The following is a 17,146-nucleotide window of genomic DNA, read 5'->3' as shown; positions in this document are numbered from 1 at the left end:
ATTTTTATTGGATGTGTTTCGGGAAATGGTTGATGTGGAAGGGGTGTTAGTCGCCTTCCAATCATTTTCGACTATTAAAAAGGACCCAAGTCATTCCAATTTCCAATTGAATGAGCCCTTTACGAAGTTTCGGCAAAAGGTTCTTTGAGATAATGTGCTCTGCTATAAAAGAAAAATACAGTAAACACCGCATTTGTACAACATCATTCTTACGTACACCCAGGGCTTAGCTTAAAACCCTTGTCCCGAAAACTTTGTTGCAGTATTTTCCTCAAAAATATTTTTTCAATCTAGTAATCAACTACGCTGAAAAAAATTGCTGTCTCAAAATTTTGATTGGATGTGTTTGGGGGAATGTTGGGCGTGGGGTGGGGGGGCTAGTTGCCCTCCAATCACTTTCGACTATTAAAAAGGGCACTAGCCACTCCAATGAGCCCTTCAAATCGAATGAGCCCTTTTCGAAGTTTCTACGACAACTCCTTCAATACGAAGTGCCCTGGTCTAAGACCAAGAAAAAAAAAAAATAATACATTGTGCCAACATCGTTCTTTACTTAGGCAGCGCTATTGCGCTGCCTATGATGTTTGTACAAAGAACATGTTCGTTAACACTGAGTACTGTCTCGCTCTCTGAAGCCTTTAGGTAGCAGTTAAACACATTTGGGAATAATAAACAAAAAAATTGAACTTTTCAAAATTCGGGTCCATTTTTCTTTCCATTTTCTCTAGAGTTTTTTTTGTAAAAAAGAAACATTTTGGTCAAATTGGGTCGTTTCTTGTTATCCAAAGCTGTTAATGACTAATGGAAAAACTCACTCAGCGATAATAAGAGAACAACATTTGGCTCCATTTTCCTTCCCATTTTTTTTATTTTTGTAGAACAAAAATTGTGCCAACATCGTTCTTTACTTGCCTATGATGTTTGTACAAAGAACAGGTTCGTCAAAACTAAGTAGTGTCTCGCTCTCTGAAGCCTTTAGTAGCAGTTAAACACATTTGGGAATAATAAACAAAAAAAAAAAATGGAACTTTTCAAAATTCGGGCCCATTTTTCTTACCATTTTCTCTAGAGCTTTTTGTAAAAAAGAAACATTTTGGTCAAATTGGGTGGTTTCTTGCTGTCCAAAGCTGTTAGTGACTAATGGAAAAATTCTCTCAGCTATAATAAGAGAACAAGATTTGGCTCCATTCTCCTTCCCATTTTTTTTTTATTTTTGTAGAAAAAAAATTGCTGGTCAAAATTGCACAGTGTCTTGCTCTCTGAAGCCTCTGAACAGTCAAACATACTTAGGCATAATAAGAGAAAAAATTGAACCGTTCAAAATTCGGGCCCATTTTTTTTCCATTTCCTTTGGAATTTTTGTTTAAAAAATTCTGTTCAAAATTGGGTTGTGTCTTGCTCTGTAAAGCTCTTGTTCTTTGTAATTTTTAGTAGCTAACGACCGAGTGAACTCACCAATAATAATAATATAATAATATTAATAATATAATAATAATATTAAAAAGACCAAACGCACTCAGTCATAATAAAATAAATTGAACCCGTCAAAACTTGGGGCGTTATTCCTTTCAAGTTTCTTTAAAAAAATTTGTAAGTTTTTATTTGTAAAAATTGGGTGGTGTTTTGCTCTCAGAATCATTTAGTGGCTACTAGCCAAACGCACTCAGTCATAATAAAAAAAAAACATTGGAATTGCCAAAAATTTGGGCGCATTTTTCTTTCTATTTTTTTTTTTTTTTTTTTTAACCATGGTGGTCAAAATTGCGTAGTATCTTGCTCCCAGAAGCTTTTAGTGGCTAATGGCCAAATGCATTCATCTATTATAAAATAGGAAAAAATTTTACCCTTCGAAAATTTGGGCTAATTGTTTTTTTTGTTGTTTTTTTTTATTTGAAGTAAAATGGGAATTCAGTCTATGAAGCTAGTGATAGCCGTGTAGTCCCCTACCATTATTGTACCATTGACCGGTGTGAGTCATAATTAAATTATTCTTTAACTTTATTATTATTCATTTATATAAAGCTTATAGAAAAATTTTATCTGAGTCATAATTCAAAATGTTCGTTCAGTCCCACCATGAAATCTAATACGTTTAAGATTTATTCTGTAATTTCTTTTCTGTTTTTATTTACCCTCCCTCCCCGCTGGAATAAAATATTGCAAGTTTACCTGAGTTAATACAAAGAAAGTTCAATTAGTATTAAAATTAATATTTGCTACTGTTAATAAAGTCGGAGAAAAGTTTTTTTTTTGCATTTACTATTTTTTACGGAAAATGTTTACAAAAATAAAAACATCATCGACATCAGTTCTATGAAAATCAATGTCATTGTGTGCTATTGCCGAAGAAGGAGAAGTTTGTATACTGTAATCAGAATCAGAAGATTTTCTAATAAGGTTCATACTAGGGTTCTCCTTCTCTTTGGCCTTCATGCCCTTGCCACATTATAGTTACTCTTGTCTATAAAATCAGAATTACTCACAGCGCTAATTATGTTTGCAGTTCCTAATTTCTCGAGTTCTCGAATTTGTGATTGACCTATCAGGGTTAAGAGTTAAGGCATCAATTTTTGAAACTAGAAAAGATGGAAGCGTAGATTAGCAGATTTTCAATCTGTGACAGGAATCCTCCATAAGTTTTGAAGACAGAAAATTAGTTGAGAATAATGGGAACAAGTTATTGTTAACATATGCTTTTCAAACTAATTTCTTGCCATTTTAGCTTTTCGCGCCTGCCATACAAAGCTGTTATATCAATAAAAATCTGATTTCATTCATATTACTTGACTTTTCAGTTGACAGATGGGGTCAGCGTCGGGCAGTGATCTAATATATCTCGTATAATGAATCCTGTTTGATCAGCGTCGCCACGAACATAACGTAACTGCTTATGAAAAAAATCATGTTTGCAGCCACAACAACAACCTTGTTAATAACGAACCACGTTCCATAGTAACCAAAAACTTAAAAACACGTTAAGAAAAACTGTTGCCATTTGTCGCTGATTAATTATCTCGATTAGTCTTAATATAGTAAAACTTGGTTGCATAAACAAATTTATGGGAATTAAAAAAATAAATTTAAACCCCTCATAAATGGTTTATCGAAGCAAAAAGCTCACCAGTTAATACCCCATTTCTGAAAACCCTATGCTGGAGACTTCCAGTTCCCTGGCTTAAACAATAAGCCAGACAGGAAAACTACTTTTTTGTGTGGGCAGCACTGATGTTTCCATCTGGTTTTCCTTCTTTTTTTCTTCTCTGCTAGTCGGTTCTAAAATATCGAGAGCCGGTTAAGGGTTCGTCTCAAAGGAAATTGCTACTTATGTGTACTTTTGTCAGTACCCAAACGTAATATGTAAAATAAATCTATTTTTGACAAGAAACTTTATCATGATATAAAAGATGAGTGGATGACGTCATTCCTAAGTTACAACCAAAAATGACGTTATAGTAAAATTGTATGATGACGTCTGTTGTAATGACGTTAGTTCCAACATAAAGGCTTACTGTTGACGTCAACTTAACAGTTTAAGTTAGATATTCGTGAAAACATATTGATTTAAGAGATAAATACTTAAGAATGGATTCAAACAATGCTTTACATATTGCTATATCCAAGAGACGGTACAATGTAGTTAAAAATCTTCTAGAAAATGGAGCAGACCCAAATGTTAAAAATGGACGAGTACAAGAAACACCTTTATATGTTGCCGCTGGAACAGGCAGCCTAGAAATTTGTCAGTTGCTTCTCTCTTTTCATGCGGATATAAACGCTCCGATTTTAGAAAATTATACACCCTTGTTTCATGCTGTGGTTAACAATCATCCACGTTTAGTGAAATACCTTCTAAAAAATGGTGCTAATCCCAACGTTAGTGCCGGTAGTGACATAGGTTGGACTCCCTTACATTTTGCAGCCGGGATGGGAAGCCTTGAAATGTGTCAGCCTCTTATTGCTTGTGGTGCTAATGTAAATTTTCCAAGTCCAAAAAATCGGACACCCTTCTGTGTAGCTGTGATGCACTATATTGAGGATCTGGTGCTTTGCCGTAATTGTGATCCTACCCTAGTAAAATTTTTTCTTGAGAACGGGGCAGACCCAGACATTGCTGATGATGCGCAGTGGACAGCTTTACATTTTGCTGCTTCAATAGGCAGTCTTGAAATGTGTCAGCTAATTGTGTCATTTGGTGCTGATATATACGCTTTAAACGAATCAAAAAGGACACCCTTACAGGAAGCTTATCTCAAGAACCACACAAACGTGGTGAAGTATCTTTCAGACGTTGTAGAAAGAAATTCTTTAAAGTTATTCAAATTGGTATCTGTAATGTTCATAATTATTTCATGTATTCACTATCTACTACATTAAATATTTGAAGACAGTTGTTTGTTCAGGTGTTATATATGTAAAGTCAGAAGATAAAATTTCATCAAAATAATTTGAGAAACTTGCGGCATAGCCTGAGGAGGAACCTTAATGAATAAACTTCTCTTATTAAAGGGACTTGTTTAAATTAAAAATGGTGATTATCTTGAAAATGGGAAAACGTGTTTACCATTTTATGTGCAAATGCGAATCCTCAAAGTAAGCAGTTTTTCGTTTTGTCATGGAATCCCGGCCAACTTAATGTTAGTGCTTTGTTGATACAATTAGTTATTCAGAACTAATTTATCCTTACTAGACTTTTAATTGCTCAACCTGACCATTTTCTGTCATTTAACTTTTCCTCAGCATGACCTAAATTCACATGACATAAAATTCTACGTAAAGCTCGAGTCCACTTGATAATGACAAAAATTGTCAAAAATTGTCACTGTAATGACGTAATAGACAAAAATTAATCCTTAAAATTATATAACGGTGTATAAAGTTTTATGTTATGGAGGCATGAAAAGTTATATGGTGTAGTGTTTAAAGCACCATTATCCTTCCTAGTTGTTAGTTTTAAATTAACTTCCGAGAACACTAAAAGGCAGTCTTGACTTTTAGCCTAGCAATAGAAACACAGCTATAACTGTTTTTTTAAGTCGACTCTCTTTTTACTCCCTGACGTCTTTGTGGCATTTAGTGCTTTCTTGTGCGCTTTAAATGAGTCAAATAGGACAGCCTTAGAAGAAGCTTATACAACTCTTAATAATGGTGTTGGATCGAAATTAAAACTGCTCTATTGGAATCACCATGATCGAAAATCCCATGTAGGAAATTACAGTTCTCCGATCTTGAACAACAAGGAAAATCATTTTTACATGGGGAGCGCTGATGTCTCTTTTTTCTGTGTTTTTTTTGTTTCCGCATGTGGTTACACACTAAACCAGTTGTCATTGACTCTTAGGATAGGGCTTATTTGAAAGTAAATTGTCGCATCTACTGCGCTTTTTAACTAACAAAAAAGATCACGCCTAAAGCAGTGGCGTAATTTCGTCTAAATCCTGGGGGGGGGGGCAAATATGGAACCAATTTTTCCAAATCAAGTGAAAATAACAGTGAATACTGAAAAATGAGTCATATATTACCATAAAGGCAAAGATATAATCAAGTAAACTGACCTGTTTCTCTGGATACTAGAATTATGCAGGCTTACCTTAATTTTGAGAACATTTTTTGCAGAAACTAAATTCCGGCTGGTGGGGTCAAACTGAGGTCTGGGAGGGGGGAAACTTGAGTTTGGAGGGTGCAGTTACCCCCTTATGCTCCGTAGCAAATTACGCCCTTGGCCTCAAGAAAGATGTCAATTTTTGTCCAGAGTATGAAAATAACAGAGAATGGAATTGCTATGATAGTCAATCGATTTTTTCCTGGTCTAAAAGGCTGAACAAGAGGTTTCCCAAGAATTCCCCAACTCGACAAACAGATGGTTTTCAGTTCACAAAACTGCATTTTTATATGCAAGATGATGCTTCTCTCGGATATGGTGCCATATTTGAGTGACTTCTTCTCCTCATTTTCTGAAATATCGTTATATTCTTTAAAATGTCGTTATATTCCTTGAAATCCCATCAAAACTGGTTTCCTTAATATTTCTTGTATTATAAATTACAAAAAAATAATGGTTGATTTTATTATTAATTTTGTTTTTCTGCTTATTTCTTCTGAACCTGCTTACAAGCTTATGGTATTCTTTTAACCTTTGGGTAGTGATTTTAAGGTCTGAATGGGTTCAACAGTTTCTATTTACGAGGAACCCTCCAATAAAATGTTGCTTTGGTAAGCAATTTCTCACAACCATATTTCTTACCATACATCACTTTTCTAGAATTAACGTATTTCGGGGATTCAAAAGCCTATGAAAGGTAGTTGCTGATCTTGACTAGTAATATATCACTTTATGTACTCGACTTATGTCTCCTGCCGGGCGCTGCTCGGCGTAGAGAGTGACGTCTGCCTCCTGCATCCACTTTGGTCCATGGCAAGCGTTTGCACATCGCTCAACCTGATATTTGCCATCGTCAGGAACTCGGACAGGTTGTCAGACCATCGCTTTTTCGGTCGGCCGCGAGGTCGCTTCCAACCGGCTTTGACAGGGTCGAAGTCATGGATCGTTTTCGCAGGTATGTGTGGAGGCATTCGAAGTAGGTGTCCGAACCATCGTAATGCTCTACACTTTATGTAGAACCGATTAAAATAACTGGTGAAAGACAATTCTGTGAGACAAAAGTTGTGAATAGAAACAGATGTCAAAAACCCACCTATCTCTTTATTTTCTATTTCACTTAGGAAGAAAGAAAAACACATATTCAAGCATTGCATATTAGATTATGGAGGGAAGGTATAACTGAAGCTTTCAAAAAGTACTATAGTAAATACTCACAGAATAAGCCAAGTCAAAGTATTTACTAGTTGTCAGTTTGAGGGCTTTTTCTTGCTAATGATGTTTGATTTCCAGTCTTAATGTCTAATTTCCAGTCCGATTCCTACATTTCTTTTTATAATGAAACAGTTACTACCATGGCTGTTTCAATAGCTGGGACCTTCAAGGCTCAAAGTGACTGAAATAAAAAAAAAAGTTTTCAAAGAAACTATCTTGTAGAAGATATAACAACTGTAGTTGAAATACAACCGAACATGAAATTGTAGTTTAAAAAAAAATGGTCCTGGGAATTTCAGAGAAGAGCTTTAGACACGTCTAAAACGGCAATAAATTGAAAGAAAAAGTTGTTGCTTGAACTTTTCAACTACAGACTTACAGTTTCCCACCTCGAACATGAGGAAAATAGTATTTTTGCACTGGTGAAGTGATGGTCTCTTTTTAATTAAATACTCAATTTTCTTAAAGAGACCTGGAGTCTACTAGCAAGGGTTATATCTACGCCTGGTGAGGGTTGAAGTGGTTTCGGCGGATAAATAATTCCTGGAGAGATTCGCGAATTAATTTTTAGTTTTTAACCAATATGGCGTATGCATTAAGTCTAATTTTAGTAAACTTCATTCTAGACTATTGTAAGAGATTCTTGATGTCTTACAAAAAGATCTAAGGAATTCATTAAGGATTTAAAGGCGGGTGCATTTAGTGGTGAGCCCACTCTGAATTAATGTATGCAATTACACAAAACGACCGTTTTTTATGATGTATAATAATTTTTAAAATAGATCAATCCGAAGAATAGACACTACCAAAATGAACCGAAAATCCTCTCCCCCCCCCCCCCTAGCATGATCTGCTTTGACTTCTACAACGTTGAACTGATACACGCCTCTTGTCGCTGATATCTTCGTAAACTCGCAAGAAAACGTCAATCAGGTTTGGCGATTTTGCACTCTACCTATTTATTTGCGTTGAAGTAAAAAAAGGGGGGGGGGCAAAAGTATCATTTTCTACTGGTGGTCAGAGCCAGTGGCGTAGCTAAGCATTGGCGGTTCTGGTCTCTCTTGTCCCCGGGGTAAAATCTTGACTAGCCCCCTCTTTTCCCACACAAATGTTTCACGCCAAATTTTCACAAATATATATATATATATATATATATATATATTATATATATATATATATATATATATATATATATATATATATATATATATATATATATATATAATTTACACAAATATATATACATATATATATATATATGTATATATATATATATATATATATATATATATATATATATATATATATATATATATATATATATATATATATATATATATATATATATATAGTTTGTAGCCATAATGCCAAATTTAAGCGTGGCATTAATAATTCTATAAATTCCATAGTTTTTTTTATTAAATTTTGTATTCACAAAAAATTTAGCCTCCAACCAACAAAATGTCGTTTCCTGTTTTTTTTTTTTTTGTTATTGGTTTAGACCTTAAGAGTAATCTTGTTAGATTGTTTATTTAACCGAAAAATTCGTAACTTTGGATTTTTTTTTGGGGGGGGGGATAGAGCCAAAGAGTAAACCTGATTGATTTTGAGTGATCCAGTGAAGTTGACCTACTTACAAAAAGCACTTTGGAAAACGCCCAAGTGCTTTAGTTGTAGCAATGATTGTTTTTTCTATATTAAATCAAAGACGTTGAATTTATTTCAGGTGGCAGATTGTTGTTTCACCCGTTCGTCATTTGGGAATTCGGCCACCAATGAAAAAATTGGAGTTTACAAATTATTTCAGTATTGGAGTTGATGCTCTGATTACGTTAAATTTTCATAGAGCTCGTCAGTCTTCTATGTACCCTTTCAAGAGTAGGATATTGAACAAGGTAAGGCTTTTGATAAAATTACGATACAGACAGCCAATTTTTGTGAAGTAAAATTACAAAACAAGCAATTCTACATTAAAAGAGGACTGAGAGACATGACCACCACTTTTTGAAGTTTGTCCATGTTTGAGGACAAACTTGATCCTGGAATTTCAGTCCTGAGACCGTGATAAGTTTAGATGTGATGATCGTTGTTTGAGTTATATGTTATTGAGTCTTAGTTGGTCTGATTGTGCATGCTATTAGATTTAGCTGTTTTGCTGAATTGAGTTCTAAGGCGCCAGCAGAAAATTTTCCAGGAGGGGGGGGGGCGGGGCAGACGCCTTAATAGCAGTGGGGGTTGGTGGACAGGGAATATATTTCAGGATAATTTTTCGTTGGAAAAAGTTTGTTTTTAAATACATTTAGGAAGAAACTCTCAAATAAAAATTGGAATTAAATTGCATGCAAAATAAAACAAAATACAGTAAATTTTAAACGACAAGGATTCCTGACAGAGGGATCAATTCATTTAATCAATAATATATTTAATTATTATACCTTTAAGCTTAAAAGAAAATCAAACTCAAACCAAAGTTACAAAAAGGTTTATTGCTTCCGTAGATTATAACAGATGTAGACTTGTCTTTATGCAATTTCCTACGCCTTAGAATGCTTTACAAAAGGAGTAGAGATGCTCAAAAATCCTCCGTCCTGCGTAGATAACACGTTTTGATTTTATAACGACCATGTAAAATATACCTCTTTCATAACAGGACAATTCTTGAACTTAAATCGCTTATATTTTCAGACATTTAAAAAAAAAATATAGAATAGCTAAAGACACAAATTTCAACTTACTATCCAACTATCAAATTGACCCTCTTTCTTTTTATTGTCCTATTCAACTGAATAAAATGAACTGTTCAAAAAAAAATTCAGTCACAAGAGAATCTTACCAAATAGTTTGTGATCAGAAACTGGAAGTAAAAAGTGACTTGGGCCAATATTCACTAAAATTAAATGGAATTTTTATGACAATTGCTACACCAGCAGTATTGTCTTTTTATGCTGATTCTAAAAATATAAAATTCTTTCAGTTTTATGTTACCCACCCAAAATAAAAATCTGAAAAAATTCGCCTGATTTTGAAAAAAGAGGAAACAACCCCCAAAAAGCCAGCAATCTTAGTGAAAATCCCTTTATTAGATACATCATACCAGATAATCCTACCATAGAGGTTGTAGACTCCAATCTTCAAAATGTGGAGTTTCGCATTGTTTTTCTGAAGAAACATCGTCGATGCATATTCATTTGTTCTTCGGTATCAAACCGAAGGTCCTAGATAATTGGGAGGGAGCTCATTCAAATGTAAATTTAAAGCTCATTTTTAAGTGACGAATTTGCAATCAGTTTAAAATTCTGAGAAGCTAATTTATTTAAAAGTATGAATAACTATATTTTAGGCTTGTATTTAAAAACAAACCCCCACCTAAGCAATGACTCACCCCCCCCCCTTTAGTTGTAAAAGGAGCAATGCCACACGGTAGCAGTACAGGATTCAACCAAATTGATTTGCTTTATTTTATATGAAACTAGACTACGTTTGGTGATCTATAATTGCGTATCAGCATAGTGAGGGGGGGGGGGTGAGTCATTGCTTAGGTGGGGGTTTGTTTTTAAATACAAGCCTAAAATGTAGTTTTTCATACTTCTGATTCGAATAGTTTCTCATAATTTTAAACTGATCGCAAATTCGTCACTTAAAAATGAGCTTTAAATTTACATTTGAATGAGCTCCCTCCCAATTATCTAGGACCTTCGGTTTGATACCGAAGAACAAATGAATATGCATCGACGATGTTTCTTCAGAAAAACAATGCGAAACTCCACATTTTGAAGATTGGAGTCTACAACCTCTATGGTAGGATTATCTGGTATGATGTATCTAATAAAGGGATTTTCACTAAGATTGCTGGCTTTTTGGGGGTTGTTTCCTCTTTTTTCAAAATCAGGCGAAATTTTTTCAGATTTTTATTTTGGGTGGGTAACATATAACATTCCCATATCTACCAGCACAGAGGTGGAAAAAGCAAGGCAGATCATCATCAGCCCCGCCGGCAAACTTCTTTGGGGTGGCAAATACTGCAGGGAACTTAGTTTTCAACAATTTTAAATGGTAATATTTTTGTTTTTCTATTTATATGAAGTACTTCAATGTATTTAAACATATGTATGTAATGTATTTATGGATAAGAGAATCCTATTGTAGAGGTTGTGATGACTTTTCTTCATGATTACTTTCTAGTCCAAAATTTCCAGGGGGGCTATGCCCCCCTGTCCCACCTGCCGGCACCTATGATGGAGTTGGTTGTGTCAGTGCAATTTTATCCTTTGTAAGTGAAGTTTTTGGTTTCTTAAGATTTTCTGGTTGATTTTGTTTTTATCGTTATTTTTCTTTTTTTTTCTTTTTTCTTTTGGTTGAAAAAAAAATTGGTCTGAATTTGGTATCCTGTATTTACTTTGTACCGTTTATTCAATGTGTTAATTGCCTATTCAAAAATTTTCATGTTAATTGGCATATAAAAAACAAAAATAAATTAAGGAAAATAATTGTTAGCGAAAAGAAATCTAAAGGAGAAAGTTTGTTTTTCAGAAAAGAAATTTTGGGAGGAAATTTAAACAAAAAGAGGCGAGGGAAAATTTATATTTTCCGTTTTCTTTTCTTTTTTTTAAGAAGCTGTTTTTAGGAATTCAAAAAGAGTGCTCCACTAAATTTTAAAATCTCGAAATAGCTGATTTGTTGTATTTAAGTTTTTCTGGAGTCATAGAAAAAAATCGAGACCATGGAAGACGATATTGATATTTATTTAAATATTTTAATTATGAAATATTTTTTTTATTATTTGTGAATTAATGTTTGTTTTACTGCCAAAACAAAAAAAGATTTTGTTTTGAAGGTGCTCATCCCTACTCTTCAAAAGAGCGTATTAATTAACTGTTTGCGATCTAGGAATGGTTTAATTTATCCTATAGAATCTATAAAAGAACTCCCAATTCGTAAAAAATAATTATATACGTTCTTACACGTTAATTATACCTTCTTTGCGCATGCCTTTATAAGTCAAAATATGGCAATTAAAAATCCATAGCATAGATCTTCTAGTTTTCTCATTAAATGATCTTATACTTTAATAATACAGATTTTCCTGTTTATTTTCCTTTATATTCCTTTTTCTTTTTCCTTTTTCTTTTTCTTATTTTCCTTTTTCTTTTTATAATTTCTTTTTATATTATAATATATATTTTCTACACCCAAAGAGATAAAATTACGACCGACTATGAAAATTTAAAATTTATTCCATGTTCTAATTTTTTTTTTAATTTTATATTTTACTTTGTTGTATTTTTTTTATGTTTTACTCTCCTAACTGTGCTTTGATGCATGTGGTTAATCAGTAAATATTATTATTGTGTATTATATTAATTCCAGATACTGTACCTGACGTATGGGACCAAAGACGTTATAGAGCATAGCTGTGAAGGACTAGAGAAAAAAGTTGCTTTATATCTTGATGATGTACAGATACTGTTGCCAGAGTTAGAATCTATTGTTTTACTTAATATTGAATGCTGGGGTGGAGGGGCGAAGCCCTGGAAACTTGGACGTAAGTCAAAAGCCCAATTAGTTGTATTAATCAGCTGCTTATACCATATATCCTCCTCTGTCTCCAGAGTAACTTGATGAAGAGTCACTAGTCATCTTTCATCACTGTGGTCTCCCAGGCATCTACCCATTCGGGTTGGAGCGAGACATTGAGATTCGTATGGTCAGTTTGATAGCTGTGTAGGGTGCTTTTGTGACGGCCTCTTCTTTTGGCATATAACTGCCACTTCAGGATGACTTTTGTTGCGAAATTTCAGGCGTGCGAATAACGTGCCCGAATTCTAAGTTGCTGCCAATAGCATAATAGTTAGTGGTGGATATTAGATAAGGAGTCATCCTTGAAAAGAAAAAGCTAGACCGCAATAAAGAAGCTAAAATCTTCAATTGAATTTGTGGCTATCTTAATAAATATTCTAACTTTTATATCAATTAGTTACTACTGATAGTATAATAATATAATATATTTTGTATAAGCGTGGGGTCAGTACTTGTATTATGCGTACTTTGTATGCTATGTATACTAATTTAATTGTCATAGTTAATCTGCCTGACAAAATGATTACAGAGATAGCCATCCCTGTTCGCCGTGGAGTAAGGTGGCCTTACATTATCAATCGCGTTTAATAACTGTATTCTGGACGCACAGTCCCAAGCGGTTCCCTGTTGTATCTTGAAGGGATAGATGTATCTCTTATTGCTTATGCAGACGATATGTTCAATCCCAGCCGAACGGTACTGGCGTTTTGGAATTTTTTTTTTTCGATTATGAGTCGAGAATATTCAAAGATAAATCTTAAGTTTAGCGCCGAAAAGTCAGAAGTGGTGCTCTTCAACTGGGGCCCAGTTCCCCAAGGATTTAAGGTTGATCTAAATGAAGCATCGGTTGCTCCTAAATTGGAAATGAAATATTGTTAAGATGTTTAGTTCACATCTTACAAGTGAAGAGGGGCAGATTCTGCTTTTCGGCCATCTATCTGGGATCTACAAATATCATAGGCAGCGCAATCGCTTTGCCTAAGTAAAGAACAATGTTGGCACGATGTATTATATATTTTTTTTTACATACCAGGGCACTTCGTATCGAAGGAGTTGTCGTAGAAACTTCGAAAAGGGCTCATTCGATTGGAAATTGGAGTGTCTGGTGCCCTTTTCAATAGTCGAAAGTAATTGAAGGGCAACTAGCCCCCCCTCACGCCCATTGTTCTCCCAAAGACATCCAATCAAAATTTTGAGATAACCATTTGGTTCAGTATAGTTAATTTCCATATAGAAATTATGATTTTGAGGAGGTCACTCCATCACAACCTTCTGGGAAAGGGTTTTAATTTATGCCCTGAGGGCATATAAGAACGATGTTGGCACAATGTACTGTTTATTATTTTTTTCTTTAGACCAGGGCACTTTGTATTAAAGAAGTTGTCGCAGAAACTTCGAAAAGGGTTCATTCAATTGGAAATTGGAGTGGCCTGTGCCCTTTTTAATAGTCGAAAGCGATTGGAAGGCGACTAACACCCCTCTTACGCCTCCCAATCGGTGACTTTTGAAACAGCTAGAAAGCTCCTCATCCATTATTTCCAGTGCCGGAAGTTCAGTGCCTACGGTAGATTAGTATATAATAAACTTCGTTTTATTCGCCGGCTGCTAGCTAAATTATATAACTCATATGCGCTTCCAAATTTTTCGGACATTGCACCTTTTTGGCGCACCTTTGGGGTTATGGTATTATATACCCTAATGCTGCCATCAGCAGATACATTGAATCTTTTGTTTTCTTTTTTTATTGTGCTTGTTATGTCTACTTTGTAATTATTTGGTTAATTATTATGCTTGTATGCTTATTTCATGAATTCTAATTTTGTTTTACCTGTCATTTTCCGTCTTTCTTTTTTCTTCTTCTCTTATACTCTGTTATTGCGTTTACAATGGGTCATAAATAAATTCAATTCAATAATTACTGAGGGTACTTGCTTCAGTTCACGAAGATATAAGAAGAGCTGAGCGAAATCTATTTTCAGCTTCTAGGGGTGGGGACATATTTGTTATTGTTCAATGATGGTACCCCAAAAAATATTTTTTTCAATTAAAACACCCGAAAAAGTATTTCTCAAAATGCCTTTTCTGGGTAAATCTAGGTTTTTCGGGGGGGGGGGATCTAGGAGGGGTACACAGGCCCCCTACTTTCCTACTTCCTAATTGGCGCCATTTAATTGGGGACTCCAGGAGTTTTTCGTTTAAAAAAAAGTAAGACCGTTGGGCACTTTATCTGAATAATTACATAAGGCTAAATTGTGGCTAGATGAGTGAACAAAAAACAATAAAAATAATTTTTTTGAAGGAAAAACCGTTATCTAACCGTTAGACCGTTATTTGAATAATTACATTAACGGTCTGAATAAGACCGTTATCTGAATAATTACATAAAGCTGAATTGTAGCTATAAGAGTGAACAAAACACAATAAAAACTATTTTTTTTAACTAAATGCTGTTCGAGGGAGACAGTCCCACTTCAACCAATTTCGCACAATTTAAAAAAAATCCACCCCCAAAATAGTATTCAGACAGAGATTGTAGTAGAAATACAATAAAGCCAGGAAAGTATACGGAATCTACTAAAAAAAAAAAACTCTTAAAACATCGCTGATCTATTTTTGTGTCACTTGGAATAGCAAATGAGCAATACACATTTCGGGTGTTTTCTCAGTTGTATTAAAACTTTGGAATATTTCATATATATATTTCAACAGTTCAAAGTAATAATCGATCTATAAATTATAAACTTGCATCTGGTGTTAATCAAGCATAATCCCACTAGACCTCACCTCTGAGGTCAAAACTCCTAAGTTTGAGAAGCTGTTTATGAGTAGATCCTACTTTGTGCAAATTATTTAAAAATTTATGGCATTGTGGTGGAATTAAACAGTTACCTTGAAAAGCTAGATAAGCTTGTTGAAGGAAGCTCACCTCTGAGCTGAAAACCTTGAAAATTGAAGCATTTATACAGTTGTTTTTAGATTGATCCTGCTAGTATCTTGGCCTTAATTGTGTGGGGGGAGGAAGGGGATATTAATAAAAAAAAAAAAAAATTTTAGCTAATTTTTTGGTAAAAATCAGTTTTTCAAGGGGAAATTTGGAAAAAAAATCCCTCGTAAAGCTTAATAGGCTCTTTAATAGAACCTCACCTTTGAGGGAGGGGGAGGATATTAGTATATCTGTTTGTAGATACATCATTTTTGACAAGTCATTTGAAAATTAAATGACAGGGTTTTCAAAGAGTGGTAGGATTTGTCTTAAAAAAAAAAAAAAAAAAAAAAAATAAGTTGCCCTCTTGAAAAGCTCGACAAGATTGTTGAAAAAACTTTATCACTGATATGAAAACCTCTTTTTATTATCACTGATATAAAAAATAAGCTGCCCCTCTGAAAGAGATCAATAAGCTTGTTGAATAAACCTCACTTCTGACGTGGAAGCCTCAAAACTGAATGCCTTAACGCAGCTGTCAGTGGCAGCACAATAGTACTGCCTAAGTAAAGAGCAATGTGGGCACAATAAATTATTGCTACTACTACTACAACTGCTACTACTACTGCTACGACTACTATAACTACGACGAATACTAATAATACTAATTAAGCTAATGGTATTACGGTGAAACTTTCAGGGAATTTAGAAAAGGATAGTGAACTCAACTGAAACATGCTATGTGGATACAGGTTTTAAAAGGACGTAAGAGCTATATCCCAGGAACACCTTAGAATGTTAAGTTGAAACTTGCAGCGCATGTTGAGGGGAATGTTGATCCAACCCAAAGGTACTATATGTATACTACTCCTACTACTACTTCTAAGACTAAGCTGTATTTTCAAAAAAAAAAACAGGTAATGTTGAGGGGTATGATGAATTAAATTGAAACCTACTGTATGTATTAGGCTTTCAAAAGGCCGTATCAGCAATAACTCAAGAACGGCTTAAGAGTATGAGGCTTAAACGTTCAGGACATGTTTAGGCGTACGTTAAATTAATAAAAATGCACTATGTACATACTGCTCTTATTACTAGTAGCAGTACCACCGCTGCTCTTAGTACTCACATTACTAAGGTATTAATGTGGATCTTTCAGATACTGTTGAGAAACATGTTGAGCTAAATCAAAACATATTATGTGTATTCAGGCTATCAACAAGGCTTATCACCAATATCCGAAAAGTGGCTTAAAGCATAAAGTTGAAACTATCAGGGTATTAGGAGGGGATGTTGAACTAGACCAAAAAGTATACTGTATACCATTATTGCTTACTACTAATAATACTACTACTATCACTAGTACTACTTTTAATGCTGTTACTATTGCTTCTGCTGCTATGCTTTTATATTGCTATATTGCTAATACTGAGGGTCTTTATTAAGTTTTTAGACAACGGTGAGGGCGGTGTTCAACTGAATTAAAGCACATTATGTAAATGTGGGGTATTAAAGGGGTGTATTAGTAGCAGCCCAGCAACGGCTTTGGGTATCAAGCTGAAACTTCCAGGGCTACCAATAGTACTCGTGCTTTTGGTGACACTGTTACTGCTGTTATTGAACTAAATTAAAATAGCTTTAGTGAAGCCAGGTTGTAAAGATATCCAGGCGAGTTATCTTAGGACTAGAATAAGACATAAAGTAGAAACTTTCATGGGAAGTTTATATTGCTTCGAAACTAAATCAAAAAGCACTGTGTATATGTTGGTTGTAAATAATACATATCAGCAATATCTCAAGAACGACTGAGGGTATCAAGCTGAAATTGCTAGGGC

The 17,146-nt window shown here is 34.4% G+C and overlaps 1 protein-coding gene across 1 annotated transcript in view; it reads left to right on the top strand.

Moving 5' to 3' along the window:
- The window catches only part of LOC148942255 (diacylglycerol kinase epsilon-like), a 243,418-nt gene that overhangs the window by 211,781 nt on the left and 14,491 nt on the right, over positions 1-17,146 (top strand). The window contains exons 7-8 of the mRNA XM_089103654.1: positions 8,538-8,706; positions 12,179-12,353. Of these exons, the coding sequence (XP_088959780.1) occupies positions 8,538-8,706; positions 12,179-12,353 (344 nt within the window). The remainder of the gene's footprint in view (positions 1-8,537; positions 8,707-12,178; positions 12,354-17,146) is intronic.

This window comes from Artemia sp. Qi Xiang Cuo, chromosome 17, assembly GCF_049724085.1.
Source record: "Artemia sp. Qi Xiang Cuo chromosome 17, ASM4972408v1, whole genome shotgun sequence".
NCBI lineage: Eukaryota > Metazoa > Arthropoda > Branchiopoda > Anostraca > Artemiidae > Artemia > Artemia sp. Qi Xiang Cuo.
This window is presented reverse-complemented; position numbering and strand designations above follow the sequence as displayed.